The sequence below is a fragment of the Agaricus bisporus genome, assembly GCF_000300575.1.
Source record: "Agaricus bisporus var. bisporus H97 unplaced genomic scaffold AGABI2scaffold_5, whole genome shotgun sequence".
Classification (NCBI taxonomy): Eukaryota; Fungi; Basidiomycota; class Agaricomycetes; order Agaricales; family Agaricaceae; genus Agaricus; species Agaricus bisporus.
Window position 1 is genome coordinate 172,424 of NW_006267368.1, and position 20,728 is coordinate 193,151.

The window sequence follows — 20,728 nt, forward strand, 5'->3', positions numbered from 1 at the left end:
TGAAACCAGAAACTTGTAAATTGAAATTAAATTACACGATTTTGTTGGGGTAATACTCTGCTAACATAGATCCTTCCAAAATTTTCCTCCTAAGCATGAATTTATACAATTTGAGACGTCTCTCATACCTCACAGATAGTGAGATGAGATGCAGCAAGTCCTGATGAATGTCATTAATTGTCCGAATCAACCCAAAGGGAATGCCTTACCATGCAGGAATAATCTTCTGTGTCGTGCGTCATGCACTACGGTAGTAATTCCGGAAGCAATGTGACCATCGTCTTCAAAGGCCTGATAACAACCAAAGAGGGTGAACACTTTCATCTTAGAGACGAAAAATCATAATCTCACTTTGTCGACTTTATATTTTTCACCATAGAACGCATTGGGTCCAGTGTTAATGGAGAAACGAAGGGCAGAGGACGGTGCAGGTAGGCTAGGATCTTCAAAGTGTTTTCCGACCGTTATCAAGATTTTTGGGAAAGCTATGGGTAGGTGACGGTTTATATCAACAAATGACAGCGTCCAGAAGATGCGAAAGATCTCACATGCAGCCCAGACATGTCCTTCTGAATCAATCGATAGATTATCCATTCCACGATCTGGAAATGCAACTTAGAACATCACCAATGAACTGGGAATGGAAGAGGTGTACCTGTTTTGATGATATCTGTGACGACGAGTGTGTTATCGGTTTGTCGTTCAAGAACCGTAAGTCCCACGGATATACTACCGACGTAAAAAGTGCCATTAGGTGCGCGTGCGATTCCATTGTTGCCACTCATTCCCTGGATGGCGTATTTACAGCCTTCATTGACGTGGCAGTAGACAACCGATGTGGTCTTGCGCCCAAACGGTATATCAAGATGTCTAGCCTGTTCAAAACTCAGTCAAACGATGAATATCAATTCGATTGACGATACTTACAAAGCCCACTTTCTGACCATGATCATTGGTTAAGAAGAAGCTTTTACCGTCGTCAGAGCCGATAATGTCGTTGGGGGTTGACACAAGGGGATTACTAAGCGTTTTGATATGTTCAAGTTTGTCGGTGTTTATTGTGTGCTTAAATATCTCCACTACAGAATCGGCACCACGTTTCTCAGCATCAGACTGTGGTCTATGGTTGACCAAGAATACGAATAGTTCGGATGAGTTCGATGCAGAAGTGACGATGTCAATTCCGTGTGACGAAAAACCGAGGTTATCATCGAGCCCAGATAGTTTAAGTTTGGTGATTTGGGACGTCTCGGGATTATAGACCACGAAACTATCCTTTGAGGCACCAGCTGTGTTCAGACGATTTACTGCCGGAAGCCACTGTATACGACGCTGAGGTTCTGAGCATGCCAGAAATAAAAGGCCAGAAGGTTCATGAAGAACCATATCTTTTGTCAAACCAAATCAAGGCCTTATTCGTCGAAAAAATAACAAATTCTACTTACCTTCGCAAGCTTTTAACTCGGGCACTTTACGACAATTCTCATTGCCAATAGACTCAACAATGCGATTATAGCCTAGGAGGATCATCAAGTCTTTGATATAGAACTGGTATATGCCTGCCGTGATGGCAAGCAACACAACGAAGAAATTGAGGGCTATCCGCGACATGAAAGGCATGGAAATCTGGAGGGGAGCCGTCGGAGGCCAGAGGAAGGGGCGTGGCGTCTGTGGGATAAAAGAGAAAGAGAGTTTATATATTCGTGTACATGGTAACTTTGGATCCGGACATTGGTACAAGTCCACCGGATGGTTAGTCTCCACCCTAAATAACACATGCGTTGCTGAGGTAGTAAATTTCAACTTTCCAGAACATGCGGTCCGTTCTCTTCTATGTCATTTGGACTCTTGAATACCGAGCGGATAGTACGTCTTCTGGCCAGTCTAGACTGTAAGCGAGGTGAGCTCTCACAAGCTCTCACTCCTCAGCGGCTGAAGATGGAGTCTCGGCTATCAGCTTTCCCAACAGCTTGGATCAAAACACCAAGCAAATGCTTTGGCTCAAATGCTTCATTCGGCCAAGTGCGAGAAGCTGTATTACGGCAAAATTCAAATGGCCTGGAAGCGATCCAAGCCTAAGGGGCTTTAGTAGCAATGAACTTGGGGAACCTATTGCGCCATATCTTAAGTGCACTGACAATGAATGAAGTCAAAAAAAAATAGCTAACCGAAATGACGCGTGACCAGTGCGATATGACAGTCGTCTGGTAGTGGTGCTAAGTATCGAGTAGATGGGACGAAACACTAACAAGGTCCAATGTGATGTGATCACTGATAGATAGTAGGCCAAGTGCGAGTTTGCTGAGCTCCAGTAATCTTTTCTTCCCTGTCCTTCTCACGAAGCAAGATGCGTGGCACACTTGCAGTGATGTCATACTTCTTCCTTATCCCTGCTGTATGGCCATCGTTGATTTGTATGTTGCATGCATATGAGCGCGGAGCAGGTAAGAGAATCAAGCGAGCGTCCTGGTCAGCTCTCCTGCAGAGCAGCAGGCCTCTCCCGGGAGTCGAGAGAAGCCGCGATGAGCGGGTGGTACTGGTCAACCGTCGTGACGAGCTCCTTCGAGTTGTTTGAGAGCCAGGGGATTACGCGGGCACAAACTAATCACAGGGTGTGGTTGGCAGGCAAAAGAGATCATACGAGGTGTTGGGTTGGAGAAGAAAGTCACGACGCCGTGACACTGGGCTGAAGATCGTCTTCGGGGTTCACCGTTTTCAAATGCTTGCTACCGAGTCAATCAATCCGTTAGTGATTTGAAAAGCCCTGATTGAACCAAGGGTCAATATATTATGGCCAAATCGGCCTGAACCATTTGCCAGGTTTCCATAATGGCTTTGATTTTTGTGATTTCACTGTGATCGTTCAAAGCAGAATTTTCACTCCCTCTGAGTCGTAGCTGCGAAAAGCCCTAAGTTCCACAGGCCTCGAGATTTGTTCTTTCCTCTCATGAATTTGTACAATAACGGTATACTTAACCCGCCTGAGTAGGCTCGAGCAAGGGCAGCATGGTTATTTATAGTTGCAATTGATTCAAACAGTTGATTTCTTCCCTCTAAGTTCACTTCCAAGTTGCTTCCAAGGTACATACATACCCATTAAGTCACACAAAGTACGTGTAGGCCCATACAGTCCATTTCTGAATGACTCACAGAGTGATTAACAAATGATCCTTGATTATCTTTTCCGTGCTTCGTGCGAAAAAAGACACTCGCGCCGTAAAGAATATACGGTTATACCCGCTCAGTAAGCGGAAAAGGACCGTCTTCATTCATGCGTAAAGTGCGGCCGCTGATAACGCGATAATAGCTCATCCGAAAATGTATCTTTCAGTTAGCGTCACTCAAAGAAGAAGACGACTCGGCGACAATATGTTAATATACATCTCATCACTCTCCTCACCACCTTATAATTAGAAACGACCAAGCCCATCAATGACACTCGGTATACAACGCTTCTTATAGTAGAGTAGGACGTCAGTCCTGTCATGAGCCCCTGGTCAGCGCTTCAAGCTTCAGCCCGCGCAACGTCCACTCCCATCAATATTTGATACGAAATTGGATAACGTTCAATTTCCGCTCGAGTCGTCGACGGCCGGACTCTTTAATAATCAGAAGAAGACAGCCTAGCCCATCATAGATAGTTCTGTCTAGTTAACAGGTTTTCAGGTATGTTTTCAAGGATTGATTCCTAATAGTTTTAGATGGAGATTGGGGCCGACTACAATCAAACTTGTCAACGACAATGATAACATCAGGGACGCTGTGTCAGATACTTAACATTCCTAGGGATATGCAGGGATGTGTGAAGTGTTTCGTGCTAGATGCCGAAAGCCAAAATGAACCTATAAAAACCTACGTCCGACTGTTACCTCGCCCACTCCGTTCCTTTCATACATCCCCTATCCCCCTTCACCGTAACGGGCGCTTGTGCAATTTAAGCGGCTGACAACTCGCATATATCCATTTTCCCCATTTACTGAATCTCTCACTGAGAGTCTATACCATGGGTCCTGCTTCATTGGCTTCAAAGGTCGCTGGGTCAATTATCCCTGGGAGGGGAACAGATGATTGTACGTGCATTATTTCTAGAATCTACGGAACTGGATTGAGTGTTCGACGTCTCCTAGACAAACCTATCCGAATGGACGAGGAAGGAGCAGAAAGTCGTGTTTCACTCTCAACACCCAATCGGTATAGAGATAACAGAAGTCCCGACGACGAAGCTACTGTCGGATTACTCGAGGACGAATATTCAGGGTCTGAAAAAGTGGGATTGACTGAACCGAGGAAAAGCCGTTGGGGATTCAAGTAAGCGGTCCGTCATTATCGGTTGAGGATAAATGATATTAATGATGGTTTCAGCTGGCTAACGTGGTTCATAATATTAGGCGGCATCAGTGCGATCGTGTTGGTTTTTGTAGTCGCTTGGGGATTAGTACGTGTCCATCCTTATGCACGAAAAATGAGACCCAGATCTTATTATGGAGTATAGACGCACCCCAAAGTCGACAACATCAAGGGACTCCCAGAGTTCGGTACATCCCTAGGATGCCTTGCCGCTCCGTTTCTCTATAATGACACTAGAACACACGTCTTTGACGCCCCAATGCAACCCGTGAAATTTGACCATGGAATCGACATTCGAGGTGACGGAGTTGGGACCATCACCCTCGCATCCGCATCCAAAGATTCTTCCAATATCCACTACGAAGTCAGTATCAGTTCCACCGACAATAGTTTTGTTCAGGCCTCCCAAATCAAAGTTCCAAATCCTCCTCCTTCTCAGGGAAATGCTGGAGGATTGTACAGCAGTGTCACGACCATCACGACTCCGTATTTCAAAAGGGATCATCCGGAGGCATGTGTACGATTTGATGTCAAGTTGTACGTTCCACCATCATTGAAGAAATTGCATCTCGCTTCACATGCTTTGGCACACATCAAATACGAGAAGGGCGCCGATATCAAGTTGGATGATTTATTCGTGACGCTGTACGGGTTGGATAAGAACAATATGATCCAGACTTCGAAAGACGTGAGGTCGAATCATTTGTCTCTGGAGGTAACTCAGGGGTGGATAGCTGGTGATGTATCGCTCATGGACGGTGCGACTATTATGACGCAGCGTGGGGATGGTAGGATGCATGTGCATGTATATCCTGAGCCCCCTCGATCGAAAGATGCGCCAGAGACGGCAACTTTACACACCACAACTGGAGCCGGGGTCACGAAGGTATTCTTCCATCAGAACAAAGGTGTGAAGAGACCAATTGCTTCTACACACGTTTCGTCGAGAAATGGGCCGGTGGCGTTGAACTATCAGGATGCTGGGTTCAGTGGACTAGTGAACTTGCAGGCGGGGAGTTCCAAGACGCTTGGCCTTGAGAAATTGGACAATCCGGAACAAGATGGCGAATGGACACATTTTGCTGGGGATAAGGATGGTGAAGATAGGATAGCTACCAATTCGCGGGGATGGGTTTCCTTGTTAATATAAATTAGTATTAGGATACGAGTACTTGGTGTACCGAAGCCGTGCAATTACAGAGATACCGGCGGATTATGCGCTTAGTCGTTCTTCCTCCTTTGTAGGTTTCCGATTGGCCTCGGCTGCCTTTGGATTAGGCGAGGGATAGATGGACCGCCGGGAGTGCATCAAGTCTGAAATGGCTTCTTTTCGGGTGGAATGTGATTGTAGCAGAAATACACCAACAGTCTAATGGGAGGTGAGTCTTAGCAGACCAGAATGCATATTGTGCTTACAGCGAGGACTAGCCCAATGAATATACGGTCCTTCCACCTATGATCCACTGCGCCACTAGAGTACAGCTCTTGCCGCCTTTTTCTTGCGGCACGGTATGCAGCAGTGGTTTGGTAGCTGAGGTCTTGCGGGTTCGAGTGACCCGAAAAACCTGAAGCTTTTTTGCCGCGTAGGATGTCGTACGCAGTGGTTATAGCTTGAAACCGCTCGTGGGCGATATCTGGGTGTACGGACGAACTGGCTTTATCCGGGTGGTATATTCGGACGAGGTCAAAGTCTGATGAAATTACTCGGCAAAGGTGGATGGGGTGAAAATGGAAGCGTACATCGGGCTTTGATGTCATTCTCGGTTGCAGACTGCGGAAGATGGAATATTTGGTGAGGGGTGGGGTTTTTTATTGTCGGATACGGGTACGAATTGGGAGCAGTACGAGAGGATGTTGCGTATCCTCGAGCTAGAAGGGCTGTTGTACGGAATCTGTAACACGAGAGAGACAAGACTTTCTGCATCTATCACTGTGCTGTGTCGGCCCGCCCTTGCCGGAGGCGTGTTGGATCTGCGCTGGGCTTGTTCGTGGCCTTATACACGCCCCAAAGCTCCGAATAAACGTGGGGTGTGGGAGGAGGACGGGGTACCTAGCCCAGATTTGGTGCACGTGTCGGGTATCGGATGCCGAGCACGCAACAAGTTATTCTTGTTTACTTATAACCTCGCGCTGCACCGCCGAATGATCCTCCTCTTCCCCTGCCTCAGCCCTTGGAGAGTCCTCTGCACTCTCTCAAGGTAAACAATCGAGAACACCGTCGCCGTTGGCCGAAGCGTCAGCGCCTCATATTACGGTACGCCGGACAATAAGTCATATCCCTTTTCGGAACAAGCTCCTCATTTGATCCTACTTATTGTCCGTAGGCAGAAAGAGCTCCCCATTTCTCTTTCTTCATGTTCTCTTCTCTCGCCAGGCCGCGACTTTTTCTCATTTCTTTTTTCTCCATTTTTCCCGCTCTTGTTCTTTCCCGAGAAAAGGCTCTCTGTAAGAACCGCAGCACTTGGATCCTATCACCCGACACTGACAATTCTAACTTGCAGTCGCCTCTTCTGTTACTTATTGCCAACCTCCAGAAACCCTTCTTATTGACCGTTTTGACATCGCCTTCTTTCCCTCCAACCACTCCGTCTCCTTTAATATCTCTGCAGCCAGTGTCGTACGTCCCTTCCCTGATCACTGTCATTCGGTCCCTTGATTTTCCCTTCATAGCAAGAAAATGTTAACGTCACCGCCAATCTGCTCCTCAATGTATACGGGATGACTCCCGTCAATGTCACCATCGACCTTTGCAGTATTCTCAGTGGTGCCCTATGTCCCCTTCCCACCTACAACTTTACTGGGGCGGACACAATAACTCTTCCAGATTCTCTCGAAGTATCAAACAAGGTCCCTGGAATTGCCTTCGTGATCCCCGACTTGGAAGGCTTCGCCCAGCTGACTTTAAAGGAGACTGGTACTGGCAACATCAAGGCCTGTGTACAGGCCACCCTCTCCAATGGATGGTCCACACATCAACCCGCAGTTGAATGGGTGACTTCATCATTCGCCCTCGCGGCGTTCCTTTCGGCCATTTTCCACTCCGTGTTTCCGGATTCATTGGCTCCTCTCCGATTTTTGGATCTGTTCTATCTTTATCAAGCGATAGCTACCAGCGCTTTTTTGGATCTCAATTACGCGTCACTCTACCGATCGTTCACGCTGAATTTCGCATGGGCCATTGGACTGGTAGCCCCTACGTCAGACTCGTCATTGCAAGCTTCTATTGATCGTATGCGCCACCTTACGGGTGGACAATTAGCGGATTCGACTTCTAGCTCGGCTGTGGGTTTCGTCAACAGGAGACTAAGTCCCTATAACTCGCATCTCGCTAAACCTGTCATTCTCGTTCAACGGGATGTCAATCCACTCGGCGAGATCTTGACTGCCCTCTCAAATACCAACCTTCGTGCAACTCCAATTGAGGTGCCACCGAGCTCCAACTTTTTGACCCACCTTGCCATACAGCCTGCCGTACAGGGCCAAGTTCAGACTGTCACCGACGATTCATCCAATGTGTTGGAGGCTGGGATACCCATCTATTCCAACTCTCTTCATATTGGCACCGCAAATGCATTCATGACCTCATTTATCGTTTGTCTGATTGTCTTGGCAATCGGACTCGCGTTGTTGGCTTGTGGTTATTTCATTCTTTTTACGATAAGGCGTGCGCGTATGAGAAAAGGGAAGATGACCTCTTTCGATTATCGCTCTTTTGTGCAAGCGTGGCTGTTACGACTGGTGAGCACTCTGGAATCTCTGATGGAATCCGCCAACTTATGTCTGTATGATAGGGACTGATTTTCTTACTTCCGTTATTGATATTTGCATTTTACCAATGGACACTCAAGGACTCTTGGCTAACAATAATTCTCACCGTCATTACTTTTCTCTTCCTTCTTGTGCTGTTATTCTATCCACCATATGTTATCACTAAATTCGTGCGAAGATCGCAAGACTCGCATGAACTATATAATCACACCCCGCCGACATACCTCACTTCGCTCGGACCGCTCTACGCACATCTTCGCCCCGAACGTTACTACTTTTTCCTCCTATACCTCGCCGTACCCCTTTTGAAGGCCATTTTCATTTCCTTCGCCAGTGCCAGCGGATTTGCGCAGGTGATTCTGCTGGTCGTCACAGAATTTGTGGTGCTTGTGCTTCAGATTGTTTTGAAGCCCCATCGGACGAAGGGAGGAAACATTTTGAACACGTATTTGGGAGTGACAAGGCTTGTTTGCACTGGCCTTTTGATTGCTTTCGTGGAACATATAGCTGTCAAGGCTATCCCGAGGACAGTCATCGGTGCTGTTGTGGCAGTTGTTTGGTCCGTGGCCGTTATCGTTTTGATACTAGATTTGGTCGTTTTCCACATGCTTGTTCCTATCTGGCAAGTCGCGACAGGACGTTTCAACACCAGACCATCAACTCCCAACACACCGCACACGTCCGAAGCTTCCATGTTGGAAAAGGCGGAACAAAAGTCGGATGATGATCATGTTCCTGTGAAGCTCGACGGTATTACACCTGCACCTTCGTGGGATAGGATAACGGCTCGACGAGCATCGAATCCGACTCCAAACCACGGCATGTCTTTTGATGAACACATTGGGCGGTCATATCCTGTTTCACCCGCGGAATCCGTATCTACAGATCGAGTTTCCGAATTGCCGAGTGTGTACTCGGTGAGGAATTCGGCAACCACAGGAACGACGACGGTAGGGTCACTATTACCCCGGCGGTGGTCGTTCAGTACTGGACTAGGCTCTCTACCGACGAGCCCAGGATTGAGCAGCAGTTATCATGGAACCGGTTCTGGGTCGAGACCTAATTCTGCACAAATATCCCAGCCGCCGACACCTTCGGTAGATCGCTCAGAGGATTCGGCGGGTATAAGACTAGAAGCTATCAAAGAAGCACCATCTCAGAGTTCTGGATTAGAGGTGCATCGTTCATAGAGCAGCTCTTAGAATTTTCTTTTTCTTTTTTTCTCGCTGCATTGATTTGGGGACATTTTATTGGCTTATGGAGTTATTCTCTTGTTATGCGTTTTTTGTAGTATAGTAGACTTGCATTGTTCACGACGCTCCCGTTTTCCACATTCCTTGCAATCTTTTTTTCCCTCTATCGCATCAATTTCATGTCATGTTTATCGTATCGCACATACCTGTGTCGGATTTTATATATATCTATCTGTCTAATTCCATTCACGACTATCGCGAAGCAACGGCAGGAATACTTAACTTGAGTACCAAAAGTGAAAGTTTCTCACGGCGGAAAAATCCGGCTAGTCCGAGAGAAGCCGAGTTTAGCTGCCCAGTTGGCTCCTGCACGTCCTCCTCCCTCAACTCTCTTCAATACCAGATGCTGCTCGCTTCTGCAACTCGTACTATCTCTGCCACCCCAGGCTTGGGTCGCCGCGCAGCCTCAGCTATCTCTTCCAAATATTCAAAGGCCGTCTTCGGAGCCGCTCTCCAAAAATCACCTCAAATCCTCAACAAAATCGCTACAGAACTCACAAACGCCTCTAACGCGATCAAAGCCTCTCCAGAAATCAGTACATTGATCAGAAACCCTACTCTTTCTTCTCAAGAACGTTTGGCTGGACTGCAACTTCTTTACGGGAAACTTGAAGGTGGTAGTGGTGCTGCGAAGAAGGAGGGTTTGTCGGAAATTACTAAGAATTTGTTTGAAGTTTTGTCGGAGAATGGGAGGTTGGGGGAGGCGGAGGAGGTTATTCAGGGGTTTCAAGAGTTGTTGGCGCAGCATAAGGGGGAATTGACTGTGACGGTTACTTCTGCTCAACCTTTGCCAAGGGATATGGTTACTCGTCTTGAGAATGCGCTTAAACAGTCGCAAGCTGCTCAAGCTGCAAAGGTTTTGAAGATTGAAAACAAGGTGCGTTTCGCGTTTGTGTTTGCTTTTTTTTATCTTGTCTTCTGAGAGGGTATTCCTTTTTTTTTTTTCTTGGATAGATCAATCCTTCTATTCTTGGTGGTGTTATTGTCGACTTTGGTGAAAAGTCAATCGATTTGAGCGTGCAATCGCGAGTGACCAAGCTCAACAACGTTATACAACGTGCGTTTTTCAATATTACTTTGCCATATGCCGGTGTATAACCCTGATGTGTATTTCTAGAATCGGTTTAAGAGGACTGTGGTTGTGGCCTGCGGTATGAAAGTAATACCCCGCCTACTGCTTTGCACGCTGCATTTTATTTGTACCCACACACATATTCTCCATCACCGCGCCGAATATAATAGAATTCCTCTTCTCGAGAGTTATTGGTACAGACGTACTGAACAACTATTCAGTTAAATCCTTCCATTCACAAATCTTCAGAGCTCAAAACTTTCAAACGCGTCAACGCGGCGACTCACTATCTCGTTCCATGATATCCGACGGCGAAGATGGTATCATTTCATATGAAAAACAGATAATATACAGATACACATGAATGAAAGAATGCCCTTGAACGAAATGAGACCCAACCGCAAAATTAGAGGGTATATCGACCGAAATATATGCCATCGAAATTCATGTGATAGAGATAGTCCTAAAGATGCGAAATGGATATGGAGAAAACAGATTGTTCATGATCAATGCTCTTGTTGGATCGTGTCGCAAAAAAAATGAGATAATTGTTAAATACCATGTAGTAGCCACTTGTAAGAAGGATTGATCATAAATGCGAAGCAAATGAGGAATACGTGATTGGGGAGAGAAGTTGATGATAGGGTTCGGAGCGGATTTCGTGTCAGGAAATTCTACAGACTTTGAAAGTCTTTTGAACCGGGTTTTTCTTGATAATGCGAAGTGGTTGAACGACCTTCAGTCTTGGAGGACTCCCGATAGGTATCCTAGACGAAGCAGTTGGAGATCCGAAATTGTGACGGCGAGGGCTATGACTTGACCTTGTTTGTGGGGAGATATTCTCTTTATCGGACTCTGAGATACGCCCAATCGGTAAAAGTTTGGTTTTCTTGCTGATTTGATTCATATTCTTTGGTGGTACCATGGTAGCTCGGTTCAAAGTTCGAGGAAAGACGCCGTCTGCAAGGGTATTGCGCTCGTAGGTGGATGATGGAAGGGGGCCTCTGACGATATAGGGTTTGATTTTTTGGTCCCTGGGAAATGAGGAAACGCGAGTTGGCGAGATGGGGGAGACGGGAGAGACAATCGATGGCGTGCCATCGGACAGCGGTCCAATGACATTCTTACGAGTAACAGTAGGTGGTCGAATGTAGGCAATCGAATCTCCTTCAGGTGGAGGTGTAGGTAAATTTTTCATATTCCTGATCGACAATGGAGGAATAGCTGGTTTTGAAGTCATCGGGGTGGAGACGTTGGCGGTCCTTGTTTTCCTGACTGGAGACTTAGAAATTTGGGGACGAAGAGGACCTTGACGTCTCCTGTTTGTTACAGCTTTGGACCGCATCAAAGACGTTCCACTGTAGAACCGAGCTCGTTGACCAGCCATCGCCTGGACTTCCCGCTCTTTGTCTCCTGGTAAAGTAACGACGGCTAGTCCACGTATCACGTCTCTGACAGGTGGAAGAGTGAGATCCCTTTTGGAGAAGGGAAACGTGGCACTACGACCACGTCCAGCGGCGGAAACCGAGACCGGTTGAAGAGAACATATCGGTATACCGAGACACCCAAGCGAATTAGATGCAAGCTGTTCGTGATCATTGACGGTTTCTTCGCTACTTGTTGTCGTGAAAACACCATATATACGCTCCAAAGAAGAGGAGGGACCGAGAAACGAGGTAGCATTGCGGTTTCCTGGCGCAAAGAATTCGCTATCGCGGCTGAACACTACATCAATAGTTGCGGGGTCAGTCGGTTGTCTGCCGTACGAATCCGAGTTCAGAGTCGACACGGATAGGCCAGGACCAGTTTCACGGGAGTCTTTGTGATGAGTAACGGAAGTAGGAGATACATCTGGATAGAGTGTGTCTGGAAAGGCAAAGAAAGGTCGATTCTTCTTCTCTTCCTTCCGTATGTCCTCGCCAGAGCGTAATCTATCCAGCAAATCGTCTAGAACAGTGTCGCGCTCTTCTTTCTGAAGTTCAAGATTGATAGCCTCTAGAGTTGAAGGCGAAGGAGTCATAATGCCGACGTTCTGGTCACTGTACTTAGCCACGTGCTTCCAAAACCTGGCAAGACGGATGCTCTCGTCCAATTGTAGCCGAGCAGTAGCGGCGAGCTCTATAGCAGATTTATAAAGATCAGTTTTCGAGACGTCCACGGGACCGAGAAGGCTAGACCAAGGAGATGCGTGTTTGTTGGCTGCAGATCGAATAGCTTCGACGATAGCTTGGTCGGCCGATTTGCCATCCTGTAACACAACATATGCATCGGTGAGAACAGGTTGATCCAGTTTGATGTCAATCAAGGCGCGGACGAAGTAGTCACGTTGTTTCGCAGTTCCAAGAAGGTCGACTATCTTTTTCTTGTCCTCGCGGGCCTTCCGGACACGAATGCTACCTTGAAATCTCTCGACCCGGAGTTCGTCGACGAGTTTTCGTTTTTCATTTTCCACTTTAAGTTTTGCTTGAAGTAAGGCGTCGTTTTCAGCGACTAGACATTCTTTCTTGGTGGAGAGAGCTTTGACAATATCCTTCAAAGTGGCATTGTCGGCCTGGAGAAGACGAATTTGTTGTCGAGCAGCAGATAATTGTGAGTTGAAGATAGCGGCCGAGGAACAGAAAACGGCAAGCCTCCGGATCGTAGTGCCCTGGAGAGCAGGGAGAGACGAGAGGATGCCGAGTGCAGTGGGATGGTTAGCTGGTACAACGTCGCAGACGACGCTGGTTATGTCGCTCAAGGATGTAGAATTCCTCATGATGGAAGTAAGACGAATCGGCGGGGCTGACGGACCACTCAAGTCCATCATAAACAAAGTTGTCGGGAGTCTTCGCCTTCTGAACAAAACACGTCAAAACAACCGTACTCGCCATCTCAGACGACTCCCACACCGACGCCGACGGTGGCGACGCCCGCAGTACCCGCCACATTCTGCGTCTTTCAACGTCACTCACCGGCGCAGCAGTATCATCTGGTCGCAGGACCCGACAGTGCCCGCCCGCTTTGGTCTCCCGCTTGAACGCGCCCGGGCCGACTTTCCTTATTCTTCATTTACGACCGCCATCAACTTCATTATTTTCTATCAATTGTGACCGAGTCTACTCGCATTCTATTGCATCAGACGGGGACCAACATTTTTATCCAGCCGGGAGTGACCATCCTTCGGACAGATGACGGTCACCCAGCGAAAGTCACAACACATCCCAGACGAAGTCCAAAGTGATTTCTACGCCTTTCCTCTGTTGTCCATGTCTACTAACCACGTCGCATGTTCCGCGTAGCTGTCAATGAACCCGGAGAGCAGTACGAGTGCGATGCGTGCGCATGTGACCTTACACACACTGTTCGAATCAAATGTGCCGATCCCGTATGCACCAATGACGAAGGCGTCGATATTTGCCCAGCATGCTTTTGTGCTGGGAAGGAGTTCAAGGACCACAAGAGGTGGCATTCCTATCGCGTCATTGTGAGTACGTCTAATTCAGGGAGGGCGATATATTTACCTTGGTACAGGAGTTGAATTCCTACCCCATCTTTACCGAAGACTGGGGTGCAGATGAGTGAGTCTCATCATCACGTTGCATGATGCAAAGCAATGACTCCGCATATAGGGAACTTCACTTAATTACTGGGCTAGCTCAACATGGTATGGGCAATTGGAAAAGAATTTCTGAACATTTGGGTACGAGGACCAAGGAGGATATAGAAAAACATTATGAGAGTGTCTACATCGACTCACCGGATTGGCCACTACCGGTAAACATTTTTTACTTGCCCACATATATACGATAAAACTCATAGTTCTTTAGCGAGTGGACCAGCATCTCTCTGTGGACCCTGACGAATTTCAGGAGCGTAAACGACGTCGAATAGCAGAAATGAGCTCTGTTACCGCCCCAACACAAAAAGTAGCACCAACTTCTGCTCCAGGTGTACATGAAGTCGCTTCTTTCCTGCCGGGTCGTCTAGAATTTGAGCACGAGAATGATAACGATGCAGAAGATCGTGTCAAAGATTTGGAATTTGGAATCTGTTTGGAATGGGGAGGAGATCAGATTATTGAAGATGAGTTCGATCCTGATGTTCAGGCCCGTCTGAAGATAGCGGAAGAGCGCAATAATGGCTTCCTGATATCCGGTGCTTCAATAACACTGCCGGCAGGAAAGGGCCCACCTGCACCTCAAACCAATGGCTCTATCAATGGTCACCACGTCAATGGTGATGTCAAAAGAGACGTAAAATCAGAAGATGCGGCGATGGCTAATGGTAGCAATGGAGAGGAAGAGGAGGTGGAAGAGCCAACACGACCTCCCCCTTATGAAACCAAGGATTCTCTGAAATTCAAATTGACACTTCTAGAAGAATACGGCCAGCGAGTAGAGAAGCGGCATCAGGACAAAGCTCTCATGTTCGAACGTGGACTTTTGGAATACAAAAAGGTGCCCATATCTCGTGATCATGTCCACTTCCGCCTCTGACGCGTTTCAGATACAAGCGGCCGACAAGAAAAAGGGAAAGGAAGAGCGCGAGATTCTGCATCGACTACGACCATTTGCGAGGCTACAGACAGCTGAAGATTACGAATCATTTTCCGCGGATATCCTCTGTGTGTATCTTCACACAACCATCTGCTGGAATATTCTGATATACTAGTCTATAGACGAGGCAATTTTACGAAAGCGTATTCAAGAGCTTCAACACTACCGTCGTCTTGGGTTATCCACCGCTGCCGACATTGATAAATACGAAAATGACCTTTCTAAGCGAGTGCGTATTTTGGCCGCTTTTTTCTCGCTCTATCTTGATCTCTGTGCCTCAGACCCAGGTCAAGGCCCAAGCCCGTGATTACGACAGGTCACAGTATCGCAGTAGTGGAAGGCAATCCTCCGGACCTGATCCTCGACGTTCTAGTCTTGTGTCCTACTGTGAATCAGACGACCGCTCTAGAGAGCCGACGCCACGTTTACCAGGAACAGCTCCACCTGTCCGCCGCCCTCGTAAGTTAATGAATCGAGTAGTTTTCGTATATGCTCACTTTAGCGGCAGCACCTCCACTCAACCTCGCCAACAGTCCTTCATTGCATCTACTTACTCCCGCTGAACAAACCCTGTGCTCTCAACTTCGAATTCTTCCCAAGCCTTATCTTGTCGTCAAGGAAACACTTGTACGAGAGTACGCTCGAAGAGGAGGCAAACTTCGTCGGCGTGAAGCACGCGACCTGGTCAAGATTGATGTCAATAAAACTAGTCGAATATGGGATTTTCTGGTGCAAGCAGGGTTCTTAAAGATTACCACCGATACTGCTAGCCATAGTGCGCCTGCAGCTGCCAGTGGTCCTCAAGATGCCAGGTTTGTCTCGACTTACGCCATGTCCCCTCGCATTGCTCATCCGCTTATATTTCTCAGTCTCCAATCCTCCGCTACCAACGGTTCTCCCTCAAAATCCCCTCGCCCGCCCCTGCCACCCGCCATTGCATCGGTCTCTTCAGCATCAAGCAGCGTGAACGGGTCATTGTACAGTTCATCGCAGCACGTATCACAAGCAACTTGGCCTCCAAATCCAACCTAACCTCGACGCTCCCGGATTCTCAATTTATTTCTCTAACTCGCAATTCTAGATACTGGAAATACGTGATGGTCATTAATTATCTGTTTTATATTTCCCTTGCTTCCAACCCGCTTTGCCAGTTGACGAACTCCTTATTTGCTTTGTTTCCATTTGATATCCTGTAACTGACCTTCATATTGCTGCATTTGTACACTAGACATGACATACACAATACGCATAAGTAGTAATCAATAGTTTCGTGTGGCCCGGTGGAGGACTTCCCAAAACAGTTTTATCGTGGGTAATTTACAAAATTTGGAGAGCGATCAAAGATAAAAGTCATTTATGTTGAAGCAACATCTATCCGCTTCAGATTCAGAAACTCGACCGACATCTGTTTGAAAAAATCATGGTCGAAGCCAGTTTCCACCACAGACCATCTTTAAAGCAGGTACAGGGCATACTCACTCGTTCGTGTGGCTGGGCTAATATAATTCGCTTCATTAGCAAAATAAAGCATTTAAATCAAAACATGCCACCCGCCGAGCCATAAAGGAGACTGCAAAAGGTACGTAGATCACGATAATGCATCCAATGGGTCATAAATAGCTTATGAAAAAAAAAAAAATAGGCAAAGTTGCACGAACTTCGCCAAAAGCTCCTACAAATACTGTAGCGGCACAATTACGATTGAACAGAAGGAATAATGCGAAGCAAGTCAGAGCCAAAAAACGGAGCGCAATCGTCTCTGCTACGAGAATATTCAACGGTGTGGATGGTGCTCCTCGAATAGTTGCAGTAATACCACTATCGGGCGATGTGAGCCCGAAGGATACGGTTATTTCATTTGCAGAATCATTGGAGGTCTCGACAGAGGATTGTCCAGAAGATGGGTTATGGAAGATGCGGTGAGTTCAAACTCGATCTCATTTTTTCCTTTCCTCTTACTTTGTTATCCCAGAGCTGACCGGTTCAAAACGTCATTGCAATTTCGTCCAGTACCTTATGGACAATATTATGATGCCCTAGATGCCTGCAAAGTCGCAGATTATGTTGTTTTTGTTCTTTCCCCCACTGTCGAAGTAGATACTTGGGGTGACACGCTCCTTCGGTCCCTTCAAACCCAAGGTCTACCGGAAGTCGTTAGTGTTATGGCGCCTAACACTCTCATGGATCCAAAATCTCGTTCGGGTATCATCAAGTCTCTACTGTCCTTCATGCAATATTTTGTGCCCACACAGACCAAAGTCTTTGATTTGAACGTGAGTTCTGATCGGACAAACGCTTTGCGCACCCTTTCTGAAGGAACACCGGGTGATCCTCGTTGGAGAGATGGAAGAACATGGGTACTTGGAGAGGCTGCTGAGTGGGAGGATGGGGTGCTAAGAGTTACTGGTGTCGTCCGTGGAGCCGCGCTGTCTGCGAACAGACTTATGCATCTGCCCAACTTCGGCGATTATCAGATCTCAAAGGTCAGAACTTGATCTTCTATTCATTTCAAATTGAGGTTTGATGAACTTTTGTCAGATATTTTCCGCCCCTTTACCCCGTCAACATAGCAAAACTAATGGGATGGATATTGAACCGACCCTGATAGTAGAACCTGATCATGACGAAGCCGATTCTCTCATATCGAGCAACGATCCAGATGATATGGCTAATGAGCAAACCTGGCCAACGGAGGAAGAAATGAATGCTGTGTCTGGCGACGGTCAAGAACATATACCGGACGCATCGAATGGAACAACACCAAAGATCGTGAAGCGAATACCAAAGGGTATGAGTGAATATCAAGCTGCGTGGATCGTAGATGAGACAGATGACGAAGATGATGGAGAGGAGGGAGAGGGAGGCGATCATGAGATGGAGGAGCAGGAAGACCAAGAGGAAATGGTCGACCTTGTCATTGGCGAAAATAAGGACACAGAATCGGCGATCCAGCAAGACGCTGATTTTGAAGACCTGGATCTTGAAGAGGAAGGAAGACAGTGCGTATTTCATCAACGTCTCGATGACTACACGCCATATTCACACATTGCGCATATCTCAGGCTGGAAAAGTGGCGAAATCGGAAACGCGAAGAGGACGATGATCTACAATTCCCAGATGAACTTGATACGCCTCAGGATGTTCCCGCCCGGACGCGTTTTCAAAGATATCGCGGTTTGCGCTCATTTAGAACAAGTCCCTGGGATCCTTATGAAAACCTTCCCCGGGATTATGCGCGAATATTTCAGTTTCAAGATTTCAAACGCACGGAACGTAGCGTACGTAGGAAATCAGAGGAAGACAACAACACCGTTGAGGTGGGTTCAATCTTGATGTTCTAAACATTATCTGACTTGCCTTGTAGCCTGGCACCCGAGTAATTGTTCATCTTCGCGACGTGCCCGAGGCAGCAGCGAAGCGGGGACCTGTGATCTTATTTTCCCTGTTCCAGCACGAGCACAAGAAATCAGTTCTCCACTTCACTGTCCAAAGAAATACCGAATACGACGGATCTGTGCGGTCAAAGGTACATTCAGCCAGCCCTGGAGAGAACTGTAATTGAACTTCTCGCTACAGGATCCCATGATCTTGTGCGTAGGCCCACGTCGTTTCGTTATCAATCCGATATACAGTCAACACACGCGTGGTGGTGGCAAAGGCCCAAATAATGTCCATAAATTCGAGCGCTTTTTCCGTCACGGTGTAACGAACGTTGCAACGACATATGGCCCTATTGTATATGGCAATCAATCGTGTATGTTACTCAGAGAGACGTCCAATGAACAAGGTTCGTCATACCTCTCCACTGCTCTGGTACAACAAGTTTACGTATGGAGCACTCTTATTTTTGTGTCTAAACTTTATCAATCGACCTTCGACATCGCACGGCAGCTCCGCACCTTGTGGCCATGGGTAGCTTCTTGAATCCGGACACTACGCGGATTATAGCCAAACGAATCATCCTCACTGGTCATCCATTCAAGGTGCACAAGAAGACGGCGACGGTCCGGTACATGTTCTTCAATGCAGGTGCATACTTTATCCTTTTCTGTATCTGTTCAGTCCCCGCCCTCCACCTGGGCCTCTCCCGAGAGTAGGCTTTTGGGGTGGGCGCCAAGCTTATCTCATGATTCCTCACAACTACTCTTAAGCTCATATTATTGGCTCTGAACCGTTTCTGATACCCTTTTCTGGTCCACAGATGACGTCCTCTATTTCAAACCAATCCAGCTACATACAAAACACGGTCGAACAGGTCATATCCGCCAATCACTTGGAACACATGGCTATTTGAAAGCTCATTTCGATGGGCCTATCAATCAAATGGACACTGTCTGTATGACTCTCTACAAACGCGTCTATCCAAAGTGGTCGCGTCTTTGGACAGCCGGAGAAGGCGGACCCAAAAGCCTTTCTATCCACAACGGTGCCCTTCAAACTGTAGATGACGCAATGGAAGAGTAGCGTTGAGGGTCTTGATGTCAGGAACAAGTGTCGTTAAGCATATCGGGAACATCTGGAGTACATGATGTCGACTTGATCTATGAGACGGATCCTCCGTCCTGAGAATAGAAAATTTTGATATTTTCTCCAGACCGTTTTTGTGCCGGAGCACACCAGTTGTCACATGCCGCTGCCCGGCAGTGACAGCTCTAGATGGTGAGAAGCGAATTTGGTTATATTTCATCGGGGCTGATAGCTTGGCGTGGAGGGTTCTGATGGACTCGCTCCGCACTCCGGCTATGTAGGTTGAGTGGGCTGGCCGAAACCAAAAAGCACCAGAGGGGAATATCACTGGCTATTACTCAATATGACTGTTCGCGGTGTCCGCAGAGAAGTTTCAGCCACCACGGCATGGCTCATAGATTTGTCAAGAATTAGTGCTTTGATCAGGGAAGATTTCCCTGGCTTGTTGCAATGGAAAAAGATATATTGCAAGTATCGTCACAAGCTGTACGATTATGCTATACTACAAGAAAGGGTATCAAGCATGTGCGTGAGCACTGAAGAACTCGGCAGCGCAGGTTTTCCTCTAGAAATGAGATATGCAAACAAATCGAACTCGGTGACTTCCGTCATAGGCAGGGTCTGTAAAAGGAGAGCATTACATTTCAGCCAGAGCCCTAGTCAATTCATAGACAGATGAAGGTTACGTGGCAACTCACATGCATTTATACAACACCTATCAAAGGCTGGTGGGGGAAAAGAATCATAATATCAGTGATTGTCTAATCATCAAGCTCAGCTAGGCTTACATGTAAAACCTTTTCGTCTTTCGATCCTCCGGCGCAGCGTCCTGCTTGGTTACACCTCCTAGGTCTCTAGGCAAATCTTAGCAGGTACCCAGTTGCCGAGAAATTTACAGAGGACGAACCAATTGTACCAGGTCCAGGCGGCTTGGACACTGTCTTTCGCTTGCAACGTTGCTTTAAAGGGGATGCTCGGGAGCTTTTGGTTTGGTCAGTGGAATGGCATGCAGCCGTGAACTGGCGGAGGGTATGCGCGGCGAGTTCCTGTGCGTATTTTTGTCGCTCGTTCTGAGTGCAAGCAGTAGTCATCGTGGTGAAGTAGAAATGGTGAAGAAATGGGAAATGGATGCGAAAGGAATTTATATATTATCAACCTGTTTTTAAATGTTGATTATCCATTTCTCGACTCCACTTTTTGTGACGTCCCTTCATATTTGGAGAAGCCCTAATATGGAAGCACCCCCTTGCGATGACGCGTGAGAGCCGATTTAGGGGCCGGGAGTA

The 20,728-nt window shown here is 47.2% G+C and overlaps 9 protein-coding genes across 9 annotated transcripts; 5 read left to right on the plus strand and 4 right to left on the minus strand.

Moving 5' to 3' along the window:
• Window position 1: 1 nt before the first annotated feature.
• AGABI2DRAFT_185052 (hypothetical protein) lies at window positions 2-1,874 on the minus strand. Its single transcript, XM_006460635.1, has 7 exons — window positions 1,446-1,874; window positions 928-1,388; window positions 656-875; window positions 549-602; window positions 352-485; window positions 210-291; window positions 2-160 (listed from the first exon to the last, which is right to left on the minus strand). The coding sequence occupies exons 1-7, from the start codon at window positions 1,618-1,620 to the stop codon at window positions 123-125; spliced, it is 1,164 nt and encodes a 387-aa protein (XP_006460698.1). The 5' UTR covers window positions 1,621-1,874; the 3' UTR covers window positions 2-122.
• A 1,993-nt stretch (window positions 1,875-3,867) lies between these two features.
• On the plus strand, window positions 3,868-5,618 carry AGABI2DRAFT_192314 (hypothetical protein). The gene is made up of 4 exons (XM_006460636.1): window positions 3,868-4,070; window positions 4,128-4,308; window positions 4,363-4,435; window positions 4,493-5,618. Exons 1-4 carry the CDS (start codon window positions 4,004-4,006, stop codon window positions 5,495-5,497), a joined length of 1,326 nt encoding a protein of 441 aa, XP_006460699.1. The 5' UTR covers window positions 3,868-4,003; the 3' UTR covers window positions 5,498-5,618.
• Window positions 5,619-5,733: 115 nt separating this feature from the next.
• On the minus strand, window positions 5,734-6,271 carry AGABI2DRAFT_69416 (hypothetical protein; the record flags this gene model as incomplete). Its single annotated transcript, XM_006460637.1, has 2 exons — window positions 5,734-6,038; window positions 6,088-6,271. 2 exons carry the CDS (start codon window positions 6,269-6,271, stop codon window positions 5,734-5,736), a joined length of 489 nt encoding a protein of 162 aa, XP_006460700.1.
• A 430-nt stretch (window positions 6,272-6,701) lies between these two features.
• AGABI2DRAFT_185054 (hypothetical protein) lies at window positions 6,702-9,323 on the plus strand (the record flags this gene model as incomplete). Its single annotated transcript, XM_006460638.1, has 5 exons — window positions 6,702-6,792; window positions 6,849-6,964; window positions 7,018-8,085; window positions 8,139-8,741; window positions 8,768-9,323. The coding sequence occupies 5 exons, from the start codon at window positions 6,702-6,704 to the stop codon at window positions 8,837-8,839; spliced, it is 1,950 nt and encodes a 649-aa protein (XP_006460701.1). The 3' UTR covers window positions 8,840-9,323.
• A 356-nt stretch (window positions 9,324-9,679) lies between these two features.
• Window positions 9,680-10,637, plus strand: OSCP/ATP5 (ATP5 or OSCP subunit 5 of the stator stalk of mitochondrial F1F0 ATP synthase). Its single transcript, XM_006460639.1, has 3 exons — window positions 9,680-10,245; window positions 10,323-10,425; window positions 10,486-10,637. The coding sequence occupies exons 1-3, from the start codon at window positions 9,712-9,714 to the stop codon at window positions 10,494-10,496; spliced, it is 648 nt and encodes a 215-aa protein (XP_006460702.1). The 5' UTR covers window positions 9,680-9,711; the 3' UTR covers window positions 10,497-10,637.
• A 965-nt stretch (window positions 10,638-11,602) lies between these two features.
• On the minus strand, window positions 11,603-11,906 carry AGABI2DRAFT_192317 (hypothetical protein; the record flags this gene model as incomplete). Its single annotated transcript, XM_006460640.1, has 1 exon — window positions 11,603-11,906. A coding segment is annotated over exon 1 (225 nt), but the record flags the coding sequence as incomplete, so codon positions are not given.
• Window positions 11,907-13,509: 1,603 nt separating this feature from the next.
• Window positions 13,510-16,266, plus strand: AGABI2DRAFT_185055 (hypothetical protein). Its single transcript, XM_006460641.1, has 10 exons — window positions 13,510-13,656; window positions 13,719-13,903; window positions 13,951-13,997; window positions 14,049-14,193; window positions 14,247-14,876; window positions 14,926-15,043; window positions 15,098-15,204; window positions 15,257-15,434; window positions 15,484-15,787; window positions 15,845-16,266. The coding sequence occupies exons 1-10, from the start codon at window positions 13,608-13,610 to the stop codon at window positions 16,005-16,007; spliced, it is 1,926 nt and encodes a 641-aa protein (XP_006460704.1). The 5' UTR covers window positions 13,510-13,607; the 3' UTR covers window positions 16,008-16,266.
• Window positions 16,267-16,359: 93 nt separating this feature from the next.
• Window positions 16,360-19,564, plus strand: AGABI2DRAFT_185056 (hypothetical protein). The gene is made up of 10 exons (XM_006460642.1): window positions 16,360-16,437; window positions 16,494-16,554; window positions 16,618-16,894; window positions 16,948-17,458; window positions 17,514-17,974; window positions 18,037-18,292; window positions 18,340-18,501; window positions 18,552-18,762; window positions 18,867-19,004; window positions 19,177-19,564. Exons 1-10 carry the CDS (start codon window positions 16,396-16,398, stop codon window positions 19,437-19,439), a joined length of 2,382 nt encoding a protein of 793 aa, XP_006460705.1. The 5' UTR covers window positions 16,360-16,395; the 3' UTR covers window positions 19,440-19,564.
• Window positions 19,565-19,962: 398 nt separating this feature from the next.
• AGABI2DRAFT_192320 (hypothetical protein) lies at window positions 19,963-20,568 on the minus strand. The gene is made up of 4 exons (XM_006460643.1): window positions 20,350-20,568; window positions 20,231-20,296; window positions 20,141-20,167; window positions 19,963-20,063 (listed from the first exon to the last, which is right to left on the minus strand). Exons 1-2 carry the CDS (start codon window positions 20,531-20,533, stop codon window positions 20,289-20,291), a joined length of 192 nt encoding a protein of 63 aa, XP_006460706.1. The 5' UTR covers window positions 20,534-20,568; the 3' UTR covers window positions 19,963-20,063; window positions 20,141-20,167; window positions 20,231-20,288.
• Window positions 20,569-20,728: the final 160 nt, after the last annotated feature.